Consider the following 18,608-nt stretch of genomic DNA (forward strand, 5'->3'; position numbering starts at 1 on the left):
CTCCGGAAGACTGGGCCGGCATATCTTGAGATTGACGAAGTCACCACAGGCGCCTCACACGCACACCCTACCCCTATGAGCACCTCCGGAAGACTGGGCCGGCATATCTTGAGATTGACGAAGTCACCACAGGCGCCTCGCTGTCGACGGGTACGTCGCCTACCACTGAAAGAATAATTAGCCGTAAATGCAAGCACCCGTGTCAAATCTAGGATTTGAACCCGGGTGGGCTGGTTCCACCACAAGGAATCTAGCCAGTTGAGCTATGCTCACTTCGCTGGTGCCACATATAATGAACGCGGAATAATGGGGTTGTAATTTTATATAGTTAGAAATGTTTTGGTTTTGTTATCAATTTATTATAGTTTGTTGGCAGGGAAAAAAGAAATGGATCCTAATAGTGGTGGTGGGAAGGGGATGAGGTAGTTGAGCGGTCAGCAAAAGGAGTAATGCGGCGCGCCAATCGACTCATGTGTCCTAGTAATATGGGACCAGGGCACACAGAAAAGTGGAAGTGGGCCCTTTTCATCGGATGACGTGGTGGATAATTTCACTTGCAACCTTAAAGATAATTATTTGATACCCTGCACGTTGATGCAGGAATATGTATGAATATAACACAGGCAAATTAAATGCTTCCTTGCTCGGCATGTTGATTACTGTTAAGTACAGGCATTGTCAAAGGAAAACAAAACATGTTTCTTCGTGTATAGACATAATCATTTTTCACTAGCATATGCATATACAATTGAAAGAGTTACCTTGGCTAAAATTAATGATATTGTTAGCGTCCGATTAACCGCCAGATTAAGTAGTCTTTAAATGGATGGGGAATGATTAATGGTGTTGTTTTATTGGTGGGAGTGGGAGGGGGGAGGGGAGCTTTTATCTATAGAGTAATACCGTGGAGACTTGTCAATCTAGTAATAGAAACAATTTTGATGAGATAGCTAAACGCGGTGGCTGCTCGTGGTTATAATCATATATACATCTAATTTTTTTATTTGCATATGCATATAAAATTGAACATGTAACGCTATCCAAATATGATGACATTAGTGTCCTATTGTTTGCTAAATTGAGTAATCTTTATATGGGTGGAGAAGAGATTAATGGCGTTATTTTAATTGGTAGGGATGTGAAGGTACTTTTACCTAACAAGTAGTACCGCATAAATAGTTTTGATGAGGTGGTTAAACGTGTAGCTTATTGTGGTTATAATTATATAGAGAAAATATATTAAAAAATTCCCACCCATAAAAGGAAGGAAGTAGATTCCACTGTAGTGTGGTTTGTACTTTGCAGGGCTTTTTTAAGATAATGGAAATTATCTTGATGGATAACAAGAAAACTAACTTAAACACTCTAAAGACAGAGATAATACCATCATAAAAAACATACTGCTAAACATATTCCTCCTCAGACTTGAAAACAAAGTCGCCAAAATCAGCACCCGGTCATGGTGCTGGACAAATATTGGGCACATCACCGCCAGCAATTTGATGTCAAGCCAGAGCGAAAGATATGATTGTAGAGTAATTGATTTGCAAACCAATTGCGCAACCAGATCTTGCCACTACCATGGCTATCAAAGCCGATCTGACGAGGAAACTAGCGCTAAAGACGACATATCTTGCCAACGTTCTTGTCGGTGTTGGCCGCACTCACGAAGGTCACAACCAAGATTAAGGATGGCGACCACAATGAGCCGATGGCTAGAACCTAGTCGTGCAACGCGAAGAACCGCTGATGACACTGATGGACGTAGCACAACCATGCCCGAATCCTTATCCCGACCTTGTACACCACCAATAACGGTCCATCGTCGACCGCTACTGAGATCTCACTACCACTGAGGGACGACGACGAGAGGAGCCAATCCACGAGAGCATGAATGACGACAACACAATGAGCCACAATTCATGGAGGTTCTCTCACCACCGCCGAAGTAGGTTTGTCGCTGTTTGACGGTGACAGTGAGAGATATGATTGCCTCCTTGGTGGATCGCCAATCCTTGTGAAAGCCTTAGATCGTCGTGTAGATCCCCTTGGGGTGATTGTATTTGGTAGGACTAATATTGGTTCGTAGGACTAGTAGTTTGGGTTCTCTAAACTTTGATAGATAATTAGCTTGTTTATTTAAGTTTTCGCTTCTGGGATGGGATGAGAGACTGCTTACAAGAACAAATTTGTCTTTAATTAGTAAATTACTTATGATTACAAATCTAATTTTTATATCGTTTATATAAAACATAATTAGATAAATCCCAAAACTATTGTTGGTCAATCCTCGACTTAATTGGAGATGAGAAAGATAGCAGTAAATATCCAACTTGCCAAGTGGGTGGCAACTGCATAGTACATTGCACACAGCATTGTATATTAATTTTGTAGAAATGACTAATAGAGTCAACTTTATATATAAGCCATGATAAACACATGATAGTTCTATTCTTGGTATCATCCGTGTACTTAGTGGCCAAAATTCAAACTCTTGCTTTTTTATCAGTATTACAAATATTTGACGTGCTAGACAGCGATGCTCCAACACTGTAATTCATTGTCACAGATAAACAAACTGCTCAGATCGACAGATCCTTTCCTTTGGCCCCACTGATATTACGATTTCGCTAGCTGCTGCTGTATCTGTAGGGGTATATACCTAAGAGCATACCTTTCCAATTTGACGACCAGACAAAGATAATGAAAAGGCATCACAAATTAATTTGCTTCAAATCATCATCGGACTTTCATGTGCTGCATATCTAATGGGTATCGATGACAAAATTTGACTGCTATAGATGAGTAGAGGACACAAAATCGCTCAGCAGTTCACTTTGACATTTTGTGACTTGCTGGCTGACTGATTCTCCACCGTTTGATATATTCCCGCGAAAACTCAAAATTGCCATCTTGATAAAACTGGCGTTTTTTTGGTCTAAAGAAGCCCAAGCGCAAGTAAAGAAAACTCATGGATGAGGAGCAAACAAAATTCCCATGAGATGGTTCATATGGCCATGACTTTTGCACATTAAGGCATGGGCTTACGCTTCCATCTTGTCGAAAGAATCCAGTAGATGCTCGATGTCCGGGGTTATGATCGCGCGCTTGCTGATCTCTCCCAAGGTGCAGCAGTGCTTTTCTCTGGCGTTAATTGCCGCAACCTCCTGGACAAACATGCAATTTGAACCCGGAGAGACCTGCACGGTTGTTTCAGTTTTGATATAGCATGGGGCCATGGAAAACATAAAGATAGAATGCTGGGGCATAGAGTTTTCATACTCACATCAAAGAGTGAATCTCCGATCTTCATCTTCACTTTACCGCTCCTATATACAAGTATCTTCCCCATGAAACCTCCTGGAAGGTCTTTGAGCTTAGAGCCAAGGACTTTTGGTGGCCTTGTTCCTGCATGCATCTCCTTAGAGGTTGTGCTTGTAGGTTCAGCATCCACCCCATCGCCTTTATCTGTCTCTGCGACTGAGTCTGGCTGCTTTGGTAATGGAAGAGATGCAGGCATCTGGAAGAAAAGCAACTGTGCTTTGTCTGACCGATGCTGTCAAATGTCAATACATCAATCAGCAAAACGGACTTGCCTTCGCCACTTCAACAGGTCTAAAAGTTAAAAGGCTAGGATGCATATGCTACACAGAGTACAATTCTATTTGCTTTTAAGCTACACTCCAGTTACCAGAAATGAAACATTGAACTTAAACACCAGGACACACCATTAGTCCAAGTTCTTCTGCTGTGGTTAATTCACCATCTTGGGCTCCGGTGGCAGAAGACTCTCCAAACTCCTCTTCATTAAGAATTTCTGGATTATGAACAGAAGAGACATAAGGTTTGGTTGAAGAAAATGATTCTACCTAGTCTGGAAGGACCAACAAGATACCAGGATCTCCAGAGTAGGGTCTCCTCAGTGGGAGAGTAACAGGATAGTCACTGTGGGTATAGTCCTGTGAAAGAAATCAAGTAATTAAGGAGTGGAAAGAAGGAATCCCACATAAGTGAACTTGATATCTTTATTTACTCACCCATGGTTCAACATATTCTTTTGGTAATTTTGAAGCTGATCCATCTGAATATGCATGTAAACAAAGCTTGTCAATATCCAAACTAATCCATACAGCTGAATAAGTAATAAAGATTATGTGTCCTTACAAAAGACAAGCAACGCTTGCAATACTATCCAGTTTTGATGATATATACAGTAAAGTCAATATACACTTGACTACCAAGTGGATGGTTCAGCTAAAGATAAAACATTGGACACAGATAATATCTTAATACCCGCTGAACTTTGCATGGGAAATGATCTTGCATACGACGAGTTCCCCTGTCCAAATGCAACTTGAGTACGCATTTCTACGATGACAACAAAGCACGACATCAGTAGCAAGTAAGCATGTAAATCAAGAGAGAAGGCCAACATCATCAGAAATACTCTGTACATTAATGCCACCTTTTACTACACAAAATAATGATTAGGCATGGAATGAATCAGTGAAATGCTATTTTGATGCATCCTTTGCGCATAACATTTCTCAGAGCATTCCAATGCATGAAGCATTCAATTATACTGCTTAGAATAGGATGAAAATCAAATCATACTCTTCTAACAGACCAGTGTTTTGCTTGCAACAAATTTTCATCCTCTGATACAACCGGACCACACACTTGTACTTGACCAACTAAGAAACCACTTGCAATTGTGCAGCAGATATAGTTCAAGGGTCGGTGTACAAGTTCTTTTCTTTTCTTTTTGAAAAAAAAAAAGGATATGCATTGCCTAGTAGATTAAGATTGGTCATACAAGTACAAACACTCATGTGGCCAGCTGAATCAGGAAAATTCCATTGAGCAATGAAAAATCAGTCATGCATGCTCAATTCACAGCCTTCACTATTCTTAACTACATAGATTGCAGTTGCAGGTTGAAAATTTAAAACCTCTGAGGACATGCATATTTGGCAAGACAAGTTAACTGATAAACCGATAACAACAGGGGGAAAATAGACACTGGTCATGCTCGAATAATACAAGATTACACATTTACCAGATGATCATGAATAAATTGGAAAGGACGGAAAGGAACAGCAATTAACTAGTCTTACCCTTTTTCTCAGTCTTAAATTTTCTCACAAAGGGATCTGTGCTCTGCAAATCGGCAAAGTAATTCAAGATTTCACAAACATCAAACAAGACTTAATTAACAAGAAATATTTGATGTACAGTATTAAATGACAAAAAAGATGAGAAATAAACACCTGCGATGTCTTAAGCTTCATCAACAGCTCTTTATCTACGGTTTCATCCTTGCTTTCCTCAGCCGGCTCCCTGTTGAATTACACAAACTCTCTCTCTCTCATTCGACAGCACATAACCTATTGTAATAGATAATCTCCCATGAAACATATCAGAGCATTATGGAAGAAAATATGGAGCGTATCACATACGTTTTCGGGACGATCTTTGGAGCTTTCTTAGGACGAACCTTGGGTGCAAATTTAAGCCCTCCCTTGCGTAGCACAAAAGGAAAAAAATATATTAAAGATTACGGTAAGAACCAATTAGGCCACACCAATCAGGAAATATAAGGGAGGATTTTTAACAAACCTTGCGAGGAGGGAGGCCATCTGTTTCCTTCTTCACTTTGCCCTTGCTATCCATCATACAAGAAAAGAAGCACAAATCCTGCGGAAAAAAAAAACTCGCTTAGCTTTACATTACATTACACGATATGATGATCTCTATTGATTATTGAATGAACTTCCCCTGCAGATCGCACAGTTCATCGCAGAAACGAGATAATTGGAGGCCCAATCGGAGGGTCTAATCGGAGAGGGCCATGAAACCAATGCAGGTCCCAATGGATCCCCAAATTCGTGCCCAATGGATCCCCAAATCCGTGCCACGCCCAATAGACGATAGCGGGCCTAGGATTTTAAGGTTGGGTATTCGAAATAGGAAGAGGTAAAACAAAATTCAACCCAAAGCCTAACATTTGATATCTATAATTTCATATAGTTCTAACTAATAGTTGTATAATGTATAACTGATATAAGCAGAATTGGCCATAAATTTAATGTGTTTAACATATGGAAGTACTAAACTACTGATTGACAATCGTTCAGCATATCAAATATGATAAAAAAAATCTTACAACATGGTATTTAAGTGCCTTTTTTTTTTCTAAAAATAGCGGGATCATTTTTCCTCTTCATGTTTCAGATTAAAAAAAAATAATACACAATATGGTATTTCAGTGCTACTTATTGAGTCATTATTGTGATACTTTGTGAAAAATATATGCACTACAATCTAGAGATTAAGTATATATCCACGAATCCATCAACATCACGCTATTACATTACACCATGGTTAATGCACAAAATTAGGCAGCCATTCACTACAATAAACAAAGTACAGCTCTCTCGAGTTAAAATTTGGTGTATACTTGTCCAGTCTACAAAAAAGACAACAACTTGGGTTCAAATTTTCTCTTATATTGGACCACATAAGCAGTTCAACAGGCAACGATCTAACAAATGTGCGATTCAATCTTCACATTCAACAAATTGGAAAGCGAGGATTGAATGGCTTACCTCTGGCAATCGATTGAATCGAATCAGAACTATTCGGCGAGGTAGCTTGCCAAAGGCGGTGGGGGCGCGCCGCGCGCGGGCGCTACAGTGCGACCAACAGGGGCACCGGGCCAACCAGCCAAGGGCAGGGGGTCACGGAGCGCGCCGGGGGAGAGGAGACCAGCAAGGAAGAACCGGCGGCGGTGGCGGCGGTGGGAGGGAAGCGCGCGGCGGCGATGGAGGCCGGGGAGAAGGAAGACAACGACGAGAAAAAGTAGAGCCTGATCGCCGCAAACAAACACTAGTACGGGCATAAACCCTAGCTAGAGAGAAACCTCACTGGCTGCTAGGCCCGGCCCGGCCCACTCGTTTGCCTCTTGAAATCAAGGCGATTAGAATGGACACGGATGGCTGATCGTATTTACGGCTAATTATTTCTTTCGGTTATAGGCGACGCGTCCGTCGACGGTAAGGCGCACATGATAACTTCGCTGATCTTAAAATATGTCGACTCAGTTTTTCGGAGATTCTCATAAGGTAACGTGCATGTGTGCCTTTGATAGGCGACGCGCCCATCAACGATAAGGCGCATATGATAACTTCGTTGATCTCAAAATATGTCGACTTGGTTTTTCAGGCCCCCATATTCCACAAAGACGGGTAGTGCGCCAACGATCAAACCCTCATACCCAAAACACGTTTCATCGAAACAGCTAAACAGCGTTCCGATGTGCCTCTCACTACGGACCTCTCACATCTCCTCTACACCGCTGACCTAGTTAGCCCCAAGGCGACCCACATTGACAGAACGGGAATGGAAAACCCTCTCTAACTCAGGCATTCCCGCAATCATCGATGACAGTAAATAAGCTCTAGAACCACACGGGGGGCAGAGAGGGCCCTAACGGGTGTGGCACCCGGTGAACCCTAAGCTCATCAGAGGCGGACCTCCCTCCCTCTCATGGGAGGGGCCATGGCAAGCCATGGCGGATCTAACATGGGGGCATAGGGGGTTCAGTCGAACCCAAATTTCTCTAGAACGGAAGCTAGGGTTAACACGAATTCGAGCCCAAAATAAGAAGAAAAAAAGGGTAGAGAGAGAGGGATGAGAAAAAGAGGATGTGCGATGCTCACCGGGACGCGGCGGAGGCAACCCTGCTCGGTCGCGGGATGGATGGGGGATCGGCGGCGGCGAGCGGCGGCGGCGGCGGCGGCGGCGGGCGAACTCGCGAGGAGTCGGAGTCGGAGTCGGAGTCGAGGGCGAGCGGAGGGGGGGAAATATCGGCTCGACGCAACCGCCCGCAGCACCCCCGCACGATGATTTCCGATGATTTGCACAATTGCGCTTACGCAGGATACCTGAGAAATATGAGAAATTGATATTAGCCTTTTAGCCTTTTTGTCCTTTTAAACTAAATATTTTTTTTATCAAATAGATAATTAATTGTTTTCCCTAGTTTCGAGCATTGAAAGCTTATGTTCCAATGTTTCAAATTTATAGTATAAATATATGGAATTTAAAATATTTGATTTTTTTCTTGAAAAATGTGGTTTACAAAACCGTGCGGTTATCGTGTGGTTATCACGCGCGGTGACTTTTCTAGTTTTTGAAACCACGATATACCTCGCGTTAACCGTGTGGCTACCGTGATAACTGCCAAACCGTGGTATAACTTTAACCCCACCCCAAACGATTTGGTAAACCCTGGTCCCGATAAATATCAGTTACCATATAAATTGACGACCATTGAAAATAATCTAATTGGACCGTTTCTCTAATTGATTCAGACCAAGACGTTTGTCAGCTGAACGTGCCATGCTTAAAGGATTTTGAGTGAAGCTGAGAAAGAGAGGAGGTTATTCACTAACTACACATATAAGTGAAGAAATTACTCACATCTGTTGTGTATGATATGCTCCTATTTATAAAAAATAATAATATTATTATTTAAAATTTAAATTTTAATATAAATTGTTCTTTACCACGGTGCAAGGTAAAACTAAAAATGTCACATAATTTTTCTACCATTCCACCTTCTTCTTGTTATTCCATTTTTTTTCTATTTTCGATACTAATATTGCTAGCTCAAATCCACGTTGTGTTGGCCCATGAGTTGATGCAAATGAAAGAGGGAGGGCCCCAAGAGAAGGACGGATGATACCTTTAATTCGATTTGAACCGAGATGCTCCACTGGCTGGAGCGGAGGGAAGAATGCCACGGGGAACAGAAGGCGAGGTCTACGTGGTTGGGGAGGAGAGGAGTCCGCCCCACACCGTGCCCTCTTTGTCAGTGGTCACGCCGGTGCAGGAGTGAAGGCTTGGCGTCTCTGTCGTAAAGAGAGAAGGGAAAGATGGAGGAGAGTTGAGGTGAGGGTTTCCTTCGCGAAAACAGAATGGGGAGTAGAGGTGAGGGGTGGTGTATTTTGGTTATCCATTTTCTCTTTCTAAAGATGGTTCCAAACTATAATAAATGAAAGATAAATTTTGTGAAGTTGTGTATGTTTATTAAAAAATTATTTTATCCATGCAACTTTAACCATATATAGAGTTATAACATATATATCATGTAATAATAATCGATATTTTTATGTAAACTATAACTTTACCGGTAATAAGCTCAGTGTGATAGGTCAAGCTCATATATGGGTGGGCCCATACTTCAAAACATGTTACAAACAAAGTTGTTGTTTTTAGATAACAAAATAAGGCGCTATTGTCACATTTTTGTGAAAATGACCGACAAAAATAATACAACTCAATAGCATGGCATCGATAAAGGAGGTCTAGGAGGCTAGGACGCGTTCTAAACTGTGTTCTGGCTTGGCTACTTGCTCTCTTTTTGTTAAACGTTTCTTAGCTTGGCTACTTGCTCTCTTTTTGTTAAACGTTTCTTAGACTGCAAAACGTTATACATGTTACATGTAGAAACTTTGTATACATAAGTTGCTTAAAAAAAGTCAAATAAATCTATTTATAAGTTTTTAATAACTAACACTAAAGCAATCATATGCTAATTATGTTTTTTTTTGGCTTGCGGCTAATCAGTTGTTTCAAACCGCACTTTAGAATACCTTTAAGCCTTGATGAGCAATCAGTTTGGTAACAGAAAGTAGAGAGGGATCGGTATCAAGATAAAAACAGAGAAACAATTGCCGTGGGGAAGAAGAGGAGAGAAAAGAAGATGGGTGATGTGTGAAGTGGAGTACTATTTTCATTGTTTTTAATATATACATGGATGACGAATGGAAAGAAAAACTTTTAGGGTTATGTTAAATGAAAACCAGCTTTCTTGTGATTTTCTTAGAATGTTATTGGATGTAGACACCATTTTCAAATTCTTGGCGCATAATACGTTGATTATATTTATTTTATTGGTTAAGATAATAATCGCGATACATGTTGATGCATTCTTTTTTGTGTTTATTGCACTCTTTTAGTTGATATAGGCTATTTCTATTTTCCTACAGTTACCGCCTTTGGTGCCACATATAATTTTTTTTTGAGAAACACAGTACAAACGCAGGCGCTCACAACGTGCGCACACTCACACCCTACCCCTATGAGCACCTCCGGAAGACTGGGCCGGCATATCTTGAGATTGACGAAGTCACCACAGGCGCCTCACACGCACACCCTACCCCTATGAGCACCTCCGGAAGACTGGGCCGGCATATCTTGAGATTGACGAAGTCACCACAGGCGCCTCGCTGTCGACGGGTACGTCGCCTACCACTGAAAGAATAATTAGCCGTAAATGCAAGCACCCGTGTCAAATCTAGGATTTGAACCCGGGTGGGCTGGTTCCACCACAAGGAATCTAGCCAGTTGAGCTATGCTCACTTCGCTGGTGCCACATATAATGAACGCGGAATAATGGGGTTGTAATTTTATATAGTTAGAAATGTTTTGGTTTTGTTATCAATTTATTATAGTTTGTTGGCAGGGAAAAAAGAAATGGATCCTAATAGTGGTGGTGGGAAGGGGATGAGGTAGTTGAGCGGTCAGCAAAAGGAGTAATGCGGCGCGCCAATCGACTCATGTGTCCTAGTAATATGGGACCAGGGCACACAGAAAAGTGGAAGTGGGCCCTTTTCATCGGATGACGTGGTGGATAATTTCACTTGCAACCTTAAAGATAATTATTTGATACCCTGCACGTTGATGCAGGAATATGTATGAATATAACACAGGCAAATTAAATGCTTCCTTGCTCGGCATGTTGATTACTGTTAAGTACAGGCATTGTCAAAGGAAAACAAAACATGTTTCTTCGTGTATAGACATAATCATTTTTCACTAGCATATGCATATACAATTGAAAGAGTTACCTTGGCTAAAATTAATGATATTGTTAGCGTCCGATTAACCGCCAGATTAAGTAGTCTTTAAATGGATGGGGAATGATTAATGGTGTTGTTTTATTGGTGGGAGTGGGAGGGGGGAGGGGAGCTTTTATCTATAGAGTAATACCGTGGAGACTTGTCAATCTAGTAATAGAAACAATTTTGATGAGATAGCTAAACGCGGTGGCTGCTCGTGGTTATAATCATATATACATCTAATTTTTTTATTTGCATATGCATATAAAATTGAACATGTAACGCTATCCAAATATGATGACATTAGTGTCCTATTGTTTGCTAAATTGAGTAATCTTTATATGGGTGGAGAAGAGATTAATGGCGTTATTTTAATTGGTAGGGATGTGAAGGTACTTTTACCTAACAAGTAGTACCGCATAAATAGTTTTGATGAGGTGGTTAAACGTGTAGCTTATTGTGGTTATAATTATATAGAGAAAATATATTAAAAAATTCCCACCCATAAAAGGAAGGAAGTAGATTCCACTGTAGTGTGGTTTGTACTTTGCAGGGCTTTTTTAAGATAATGGAAATTATCTTGATGGATAACAAGAAAACTAACTTAAACACTCTAAAGACAGAGATAATACCATCATAAAAAACATACTGCTAAACATATTCCTCCTCAGACTTGAAAACAAAGTCGCCAAAATCAGCACCCGGTCATGGTGCTGGACAAATATTGGGCACATCACCGCCAGCAATTTGATGTCAAGCCAGAGCGAAAGATATGATTGTAGAGTAATTGATTTGCAAACCAATTGCGCAACCAGATCTTGCCACTACCATGGCTATCAAAGCCGATCTGACGAGGAAACTAGCGCTAAAGACGACATATCTTGCCAACGTTCTTGTCGGTGTTGGCCGCACTCACGAAGGTCACAACCAAGATTAAGGATGGCGACCACAATGAGCCGATGGCTAGAACCTAGTCGTGCAACGCGAAGAACCGCTGATGACACTGATGGACGTAGCACAACCATGCCCGAATCCTTATCCCGACCTTGTACACCACCAATAACGGTCCATCGTCGACCGCTACTGAGATCTCACTACCACTGAGGGACGACGACGAGAGGAGCCAATCCACGAGAGCATGAATGACGACAACACAATGAGCCACAATTCATGGAGGTTCTCTCACCACCGCCGAAGTAGGTTTGTCGCTGTTTGACGGTGACAGTGAGAGATATGATTGCCTCCTTGGTGGATCGCCAATCCTTGTGAAAGCCTTAGATCGTCGTGTAGATCCCCTTGGGGTGATTGTATTTGGTAGGACTAATATTGGTTCGTAGGACTAGTAGTTTGGGTTCTCTAAACTTTGATAGATAATTAGCTTGTTTATTTAAGTTTTCGCTTCTGGGATGGGATGAGAGACTGCTTACAAGAACAAATTTGTCTTTAATTAGTAAATTACTTATGATTACAAATCTAATTTTTATATCGTTTATATAAAACATAATTAGATAAATCCCAAAACTATTGTTGGTCAATCCTCGACTTAATTGGAGATGAGAAAGATAGCAGTAAATATCCAACTTGCCAAGTGGGTGGCAACTGCATAGTACATTGCACACAGCATTGTATATTAATTTTGTAGAAATGACTAATAGAGTCAACTTTATATATAAGCCATGATAAACACATGATAGTTCTATTCTTGGTATCATCCGTGTACTTAGTGGCCAAAATTCAAACTCTTGCTTTTTTATCAGTATTACAAATATTTGACGTGCTAGACAGCGATGCTCCAACACTGTAATTCATTGTCACAGATAAACAAACTGCTCAGATCGACAGATCCTTTCCTTTGGCCCCACTGATATTACGATTTCGCTAGCTGCTGCTGTATCTGTAGGGGTATATACCTAAGAGCATACCTTTCCAATTTGACGACCAGACAAAGATAATGAAAAGGCATCACAAATTAATTTGCTTCAAATCATCATCGGACTTTCATGTGCTGCATATCTAATGGGTATCGATGACAAAATTTGACTGCTATAGATGAGTAGAGGACACAAAATCGCTCAGCAGTTCACTTTGACATTTTGTGACTTGCTGGCTGACTGATTCTCCACCGTTTGATATATTCCCGCGAAAACTCAAAATTGCCATCTTGATAAAACTGGCGTTTTTTTGGTCTAAAGAAGCCCAAGCGCAAGTAAAGAAAACTCATGGATGAGGAGCAAACAAAATTCCCATGAGATGGTTCATATGGCCATGACTTTTGCACATTAAGGCATGGGCTTACGCTTCCATCTTGTCGAAAGAATCCAGTAGATGCTCGATGTCCGGGGTTATGATCGCGCGCTTGCTGATCTCTCCCAAGGTGCAGCAGTGCTTTTCTCTGGCGTTAATTGCCGCAACCTCCTGGACAAACATGCAATTTGAACCCGGAGAGACCTGCACGGTTGTTTCAGTTTTGATATAGCATGGGGCCATGGAAAACATAAAGATAGAATGCTGGGGCATAGAGTTTTCATACTCACATCAAAGAGTGAATCTCCGATCTTCATCTTCACTTTACCGCTCCTATATACAAGTATCTTCCCCATGAAACCTCCTGGAAGGTCTTTGAGCTTAGAGCCAAGGACTTTTGGTGGCCTTGTTCCTGCATGCATCTCCTTAGAGGTTGTGCTTGTAGGTTCAGCATCCACCCCATCGCCTTTATCTGTCTCTGCGACTGAGTCTGGCTGCTTTGGTAATGGAAGAGATGCAGGCATCTGGAAGAAAAGCAACTGTGCTTTGTCTGACCGATGCTGTCAAATGTCAATACATCAATCAGCAAAACGGACTTGCCTTCGCCACTTCAACAGGTCTAAAAGTTAAAAGGCTAGGATGCATATGCTACACAGAGTACAATTCTATTTGCTTTTAAGCTACACTCCAGTTACCAGAAATGAAACATTGAACTTAAACACCAGGACACACCATTAGTCCAAGTTCTTCTGCTGTGGTTAATTCACCATCTTGGGCTCCGGTGGCAGAAGACTCTCCAAACTCCTCTTCATTAAGAATTTCTGGATTATGAACAGAAGAGACATAAGGTTTGGTTGAAGAAAATGATTCTACCTAGTCTGGAAGGACCAACAAGATACCAGGATCTCCAGAGTAGGGTCTCCTCAGTGGGAGAGTAACAGGATAGTCACTGTGGGTATAGTCCTGTGAAAGAAATCAAGTAATTAAGGAGTGGAAAGAAGGAATCCCACATAAGTGAACTTGATATCTTTATTTACTCACCCATGGTTCAACATATTCTTTTGGTAATTTTGAAGCTGATCCATCTGAATATGCATGTAAACAAAGCTTGTCAATATCCAAACTAATCCATACAGCTGAATAAGTAATAAAGATTATGTGTCCTTACAAAAGACAAGCAACGCTTGCAATACTATCCAGTTTTGATGATATATACAGTAAAGTCAATATACACTTGACTACCAAGTGGATGGTTCAGCTAAAGATAAAACATTGGACACAGATAATATCTTAATACCCGCTGAACTTTGCATGGGAAATGATCTTGCATACGACGAGTTCCCCTGTCCAAATGCAACTTGAGTACGCATTTCTACGATGACAACAAAGCACGACATCAGTAGCAAGTAAGCATGTAAATCAAGAGAGAAGGCCAACATCATCAGAAATACTCTGTACATTAATGCCACCTTTTACTACACAAAATAATGATTAGGCATGGAATGAATCAGTGAAATGCTATTTTGATGCATCCTTTGCGCATAACATTTCTCAGAGCATTCCAATGCATGAAGCATTCAATTATACTGCTTAGAATAGGATGAAAATCAAATCATACTCTTCTAACAGACCAGTGTTTTGCTTGCAACAAATTTTCATCCTCTGATACAACCGGACCACACACTTGTACTTGACCAACTAAGAAACCACTTGCAATTGTGCAGCAGATATAGTTCAAGGGTCGGTGTACAAGTTCTTTTCTTTTCTTTTTGAAAAAAAAAAAGGATATGCATTGCCTAGTAGATTAAGATTGGTCATACAAGTACAAACACTCATGTGGCCAGCTGAATCAGGAAAATTCCATTGAGCAATGAAAAATCAGTCATGCATGCTCAATTCACAGCCTTCACTATTCTTAACTACATAGATTGCAGTTGCAGGTTGAAAATTTAAAACCTCTGAGGACATGCATATTTGGCAAGACAAGTTAACTGATAAACCGATAACAACAGGGGGAAAATAGACACTGGTCATGCTCGAATAATACAAGATTACACATTTACCAGATGATCATGAATAAATTGGAAAGGACGGAAAGGAACAGCAATTAACTAGTCTTACCCTTTTTCTCAGTCTTAAATTTTCTCACAAAGGGATCTGTGCTCTGCAAATCGGCAAAGTAATTCAAGATTTCACAAACATCAAACAAGACTTAATTAACAAGAAATATTTGATGTACAGTATTAAATGACAAAAAAGATGAGAAATAAACACCTGCGATGTCTTAAGCTTCATCAACAGCTCTTTATCTACGGTTTCATCCTTGCTTTCCTCAGCCGGCTCCCTGTTGAATTACACAAACTCTCTCTCTCTCATTCGACAGCACATAACCTATTGTAATAGATAATCTCCCATGAAACATATCAGAGCATTATGGAAGAAAATATGGAGCGTATCACATACGTTTTCGGGACGATCTTTGGAGCTTTCTTAGGACGAACCTTGGGTGCAAATTTAAGCCCTCCCTTGCGTAGCACAAAAGGAAAAAAATATATTAAAGATTACGGTAAGAACCAATTAGGCCACACCAATCAGGAAATATAAGGGAGGATTTTTAACAAACCTTGCGAGGAGGGAGGCCATCTGTTTCCTTCTTCACTTTGCCCTTGCTATCCATCATACAAGAAAAGAAGCACAAATCCTGCGGAAAAAAAAAACTCGCTTAGCTTTACATTACATTACACGATATGATGATCTCTATTGATTATTGAATGAACTTCCCCTGCAGATCGCACAGTTCATCGCAGAAACGAGATAATTGGAGGCCCAATCGGAGGGTCTAATCGGAGAGGGCCATGAAACCAATGCAGGTCCCAATGGATCCCCAAATTCGTGCCCAATGGATCCCCAAATCCGTGCCACGCCCAATAGACGATAGCGGGCCTAGGATTTTAAGGTTGGGTATTCGAAATAGGAAGAGGTAAAACAAAATTCAACCCAAAGCCTAACATTTGATATCTATAATTTCATATAGTTCTAACTAATAGTTGTATAATGTATAACTGATATAAGCAGAATTGGCCATAAATTTAATGTGTTTAACATATGGAAGTACTAAACTACTGATTGACAATCGTTCAGCATATCAAATATGATAAAAAAAATCTTACAACATGGTATTTAAGTGCCTTTTTTTTTTCTAAAAATAGCGGGATCATTTTTCCTCTTCATGTTTCAGATTAAAAAAAAATAATACACAATATGGTATTTCAGTGCTACTTATTGAGTCATTATTGTGATACTTTGTGAAAAATATATGCACTACAATCTAGAGATTAAGTATATATCCACGAATCCATCAACATCACGCTATTACATTACACCATGGTTAATGCACAAAATTAGGCAGCCATTCACTACAATAAACAAAGTACAGCTCTCTCGAGTTAAAATTTGGTGTATACTTGTCCAGTCTACAAAAAAGACAACAACTTGGGTTCAAATTTTCTCTTATATTGGACCACATAAGCAGTTCAACAGGCAACGATCTAACAAATGTGCGATTCAATCTTCACATTCAACAAATTGGAAAGCGAGGATTGAATGGCTTACCTCTGGCAATCGATTGAATCGAATCAGAACTATTCGGCGAGGTAGCTTGCCAAAGGCGGTGGGGGCGCGCCGCGCGCGGGCGCTACAGTGCGACCAACAGGGGCACCGGGCCAACCAGCCAAGGGCAGGGGGTCACGGAGCGCGCCGGGGGAGAGGAGACCAGCAAGGAAGAACCGGCGGCGGTGGCGGCGGTGGGAGGGAAGCGCGCGGCGGCGATGGAGGCCGGGGAGAAGGAAGACAACGACGAGAAAAAGTAGAGCCTGATCGCCGCAAACAAACACTAGTACGGGCATAAACCCTAGCTAGAGAGAAACCTCACTGGCTGCTAGGCCCGGCCCGGCCCACTCGTTTGCCTCTTGAAATCAAGGCGATTAGAATGGACACGGATGGCTGATCGTATTTACGGCTAATTATTTCTTTCGGTTATAGGCGACGCGTCCGTCGACGGTAAGGCGCACATGATAACTTCGCTGATCTTAAAATATGTCGACTCAGTTTTTCGGAGATTCTCATAAGGTAACGTGCATGTGTGCCTTTGATAGGCGACGCGCCCATCAACGATAAGGCGCATATGATAACTTCGTTGATCTCAAAATATGTCGACTTGGTTTTTCAGGCCCCCATATTCCACAAAGACGGGTAGTGCGCCAACGATCAAACCCTCATACCCAAAACACGTTTCATCGAAACAGCTAAACAGCGTTCCGATGTGCCTCTCACTACGGACCTCTCACATCTCCTCTACACCGCTGACCTAGTTAGCCCCAAGGCGACCCACATTGACAGAACGGGAATGGAAAACCCTCTCTAACTCAGGCATTCCCGCAATCATCGATGACAGTAAATAAGCTCTAGAACCACACGGGGGGCAGAGAGGGCCCTAACGGGTGTGGCACCCGGTGAACCCTAAGCTCATCAGAGGCGGACCTCCCTCCCTCTCATGGGAGGGGCCATGGCAAGCCATGGCGGATCTAACATGGGGGCATAGGGGGTTCAGTCGAACCCAAATTTCTCTAGAACGGAAGCTAGGGTTAACACGAATTCGAGCCCAAAATAAGAAGAAAAAAAGGGTAGAGAGAGAGGGATGAGAAAAAGAGGATGTGCGATGCTCACCGGGACGCGGCGGAGGCAACCCTGCTCGGTCGCGGGATGGATGGGGGATCGGCGGCGGCGAGCGGCGGCGGCGGCGGCGGCGGCGGGCGAACTCGCGAGGAGTCGGAGTCGGAGTCGGAGTCGAGGGCGAGCGGAGGGGGGGAAATATCGGCTCGACGCAACCGCCCGCAGCACCCCCGCACGATGATTTCCGATGATTTGCACAATTGCGCTTACGCAGGATACCTGAGAAATATGAGAAATTGATATTAGCCTTTTAGCCTTTTTGTCCTTTTAAACTAAATATTTTTTTTATCAAATAGATAATTAATTGTTTTCCCTAGTTTCGAGCATTGAAAGCTTATGTTCCAATGTTTCAAATTTATAGTATAAATATATGGAATTTAAAATATTTGATTTTTTTCTTGAAAAATGTGGTTTACAAAACCGTGCGGTTATCGTGTGGTTATCACGCGCGGTGACTTTTCTAGTTTTTGAAACCACGATATACCTCGCGTTAACCGTGTGGCTACCGTGATAACTGCCAAACCGTGGTATAACTTTAACCCCACCCCAAACGATTTGGTAAACCCTGGTCCCGATAAATATCAGTTACCATATAAATTGACGACCATTGAAAATAATCTAATTGGACCGTTTCTCTAATTGATTCAGACCAAGACGTTTGTCAGCTGAACGTGCCATGCTTAAAGGATTTTGAGTGAAGCTGAGAAAGAGAGGAGGTTATTCACT

General features: G+C 41.6%; 2 protein-coding genes across 6 annotated transcripts in view; both read right to left on the reverse strand.

Annotated features, from left to right (window-relative positions):
* Nucleotides 1-18,085, reverse strand: part of LOC127770417 (zinc finger CCCH domain-containing protein 27) — a 28,088-nt gene extending 10,003 nt beyond the window's left edge. Inside the window, exons 1-11 of one of the 5 annotated variants that reach the window (XM_052296132.1) lie at nucleotides 17,877-18,085; nucleotides 5,620-5,697; nucleotides 5,460-5,521; nucleotides 5,271-5,340; nucleotides 5,118-5,160; nucleotides 4,294-4,368; nucleotides 4,038-4,081; nucleotides 3,896-3,959; nucleotides 3,729-3,817; nucleotides 3,287-3,556; nucleotides 2,376-3,200 (exon numbers count right to left, since the gene is read on the reverse strand). In XM_052296132.1, coding sequence (XP_052152092.1) covers nucleotides 3,045-3,200; nucleotides 3,287-3,556; nucleotides 3,729-3,817; nucleotides 3,896-3,959; nucleotides 4,038-4,081; nucleotides 4,294-4,368; nucleotides 5,118-5,160; nucleotides 5,271-5,340; nucleotides 5,460-5,521; nucleotides 5,620-5,676 — 930 coding nt within the window. In that variant the 5' untranslated portion in view covers nucleotides 5,677-5,697; nucleotides 17,877-18,085 and the 3' untranslated portion in view covers nucleotides 2,376-3,044. Of the gene's footprint in view, nucleotides 1-2,375; nucleotides 3,201-3,286; nucleotides 3,557-3,728; nucleotides 3,818-3,895; nucleotides 3,960-4,037; nucleotides 4,082-4,293; nucleotides 4,369-5,117; nucleotides 5,161-5,270; nucleotides 5,388-5,459; nucleotides 5,522-5,619; nucleotides 5,698-7,721; nucleotides 7,927-17,876 lie in introns of those variants that run through there. The other 4 variants (XM_052296133.1, XM_052296130.1, XM_052296129.1 and 1 more) reach the window with 4 other exon arrangements.
* On the reverse strand, nucleotides 12,531-15,851 carry LOC127770419 (uncharacterized). Its single transcript, XM_052296136.1, has 10 exons — nucleotides 15,775-15,851; nucleotides 15,615-15,676; nucleotides 15,426-15,542; nucleotides 15,273-15,315; nucleotides 14,449-14,523; nucleotides 14,193-14,236; nucleotides 14,051-14,114; nucleotides 13,884-13,972; nucleotides 13,442-13,711; nucleotides 12,531-13,355 (listed from the first exon to the last, which is right to left on the reverse strand). The coding sequence occupies exons 3-10, from the start codon at nucleotides 15,444-15,446 to the stop codon at nucleotides 13,200-13,202; spliced, it is 762 nt and encodes a 253-aa protein (XP_052152096.1). The 5' UTR covers nucleotides 15,447-15,542; nucleotides 15,615-15,676; nucleotides 15,775-15,851; the 3' UTR covers nucleotides 12,531-13,199.
* Nucleotides 18,086-18,608: the final 523 nt, after the last annotated feature.

Source organism: Oryza glaberrima, chromosome 4 (assembly GCF_000147395.1).
Source record: "Oryza glaberrima chromosome 4, OglaRS2, whole genome shotgun sequence".
NCBI lineage: Eukaryota > Viridiplantae > Streptophyta > Magnoliopsida > Poales > Poaceae > Oryza > Oryza glaberrima.

What these genes read in the sequence shown, in the direction of transcription:
- LOC127770419 (XM_052296136.1), bottom strand. Translation starts at nt 15,446, where the DNA reads ATGAAGCTTAAGACATCGCAG. An exon ending in TCCCATGCAAAGTTCAGCGG is followed by an intron (nt 14,237 to 14,448) that starts GTATTAAGATAT and finishes ATGCATATTCAG; the next exon opens with ATGGATCAGCTTCAAAATTA. An exon ending in TCGGAGATTCACTCTTTGAT is followed by an intron (nt 13,356 to 13,441) that starts GTGAGTATGAAA and finishes ACAACCGTGCAG; the next exon opens with GTCTCTCCGGGTTCAAATTG.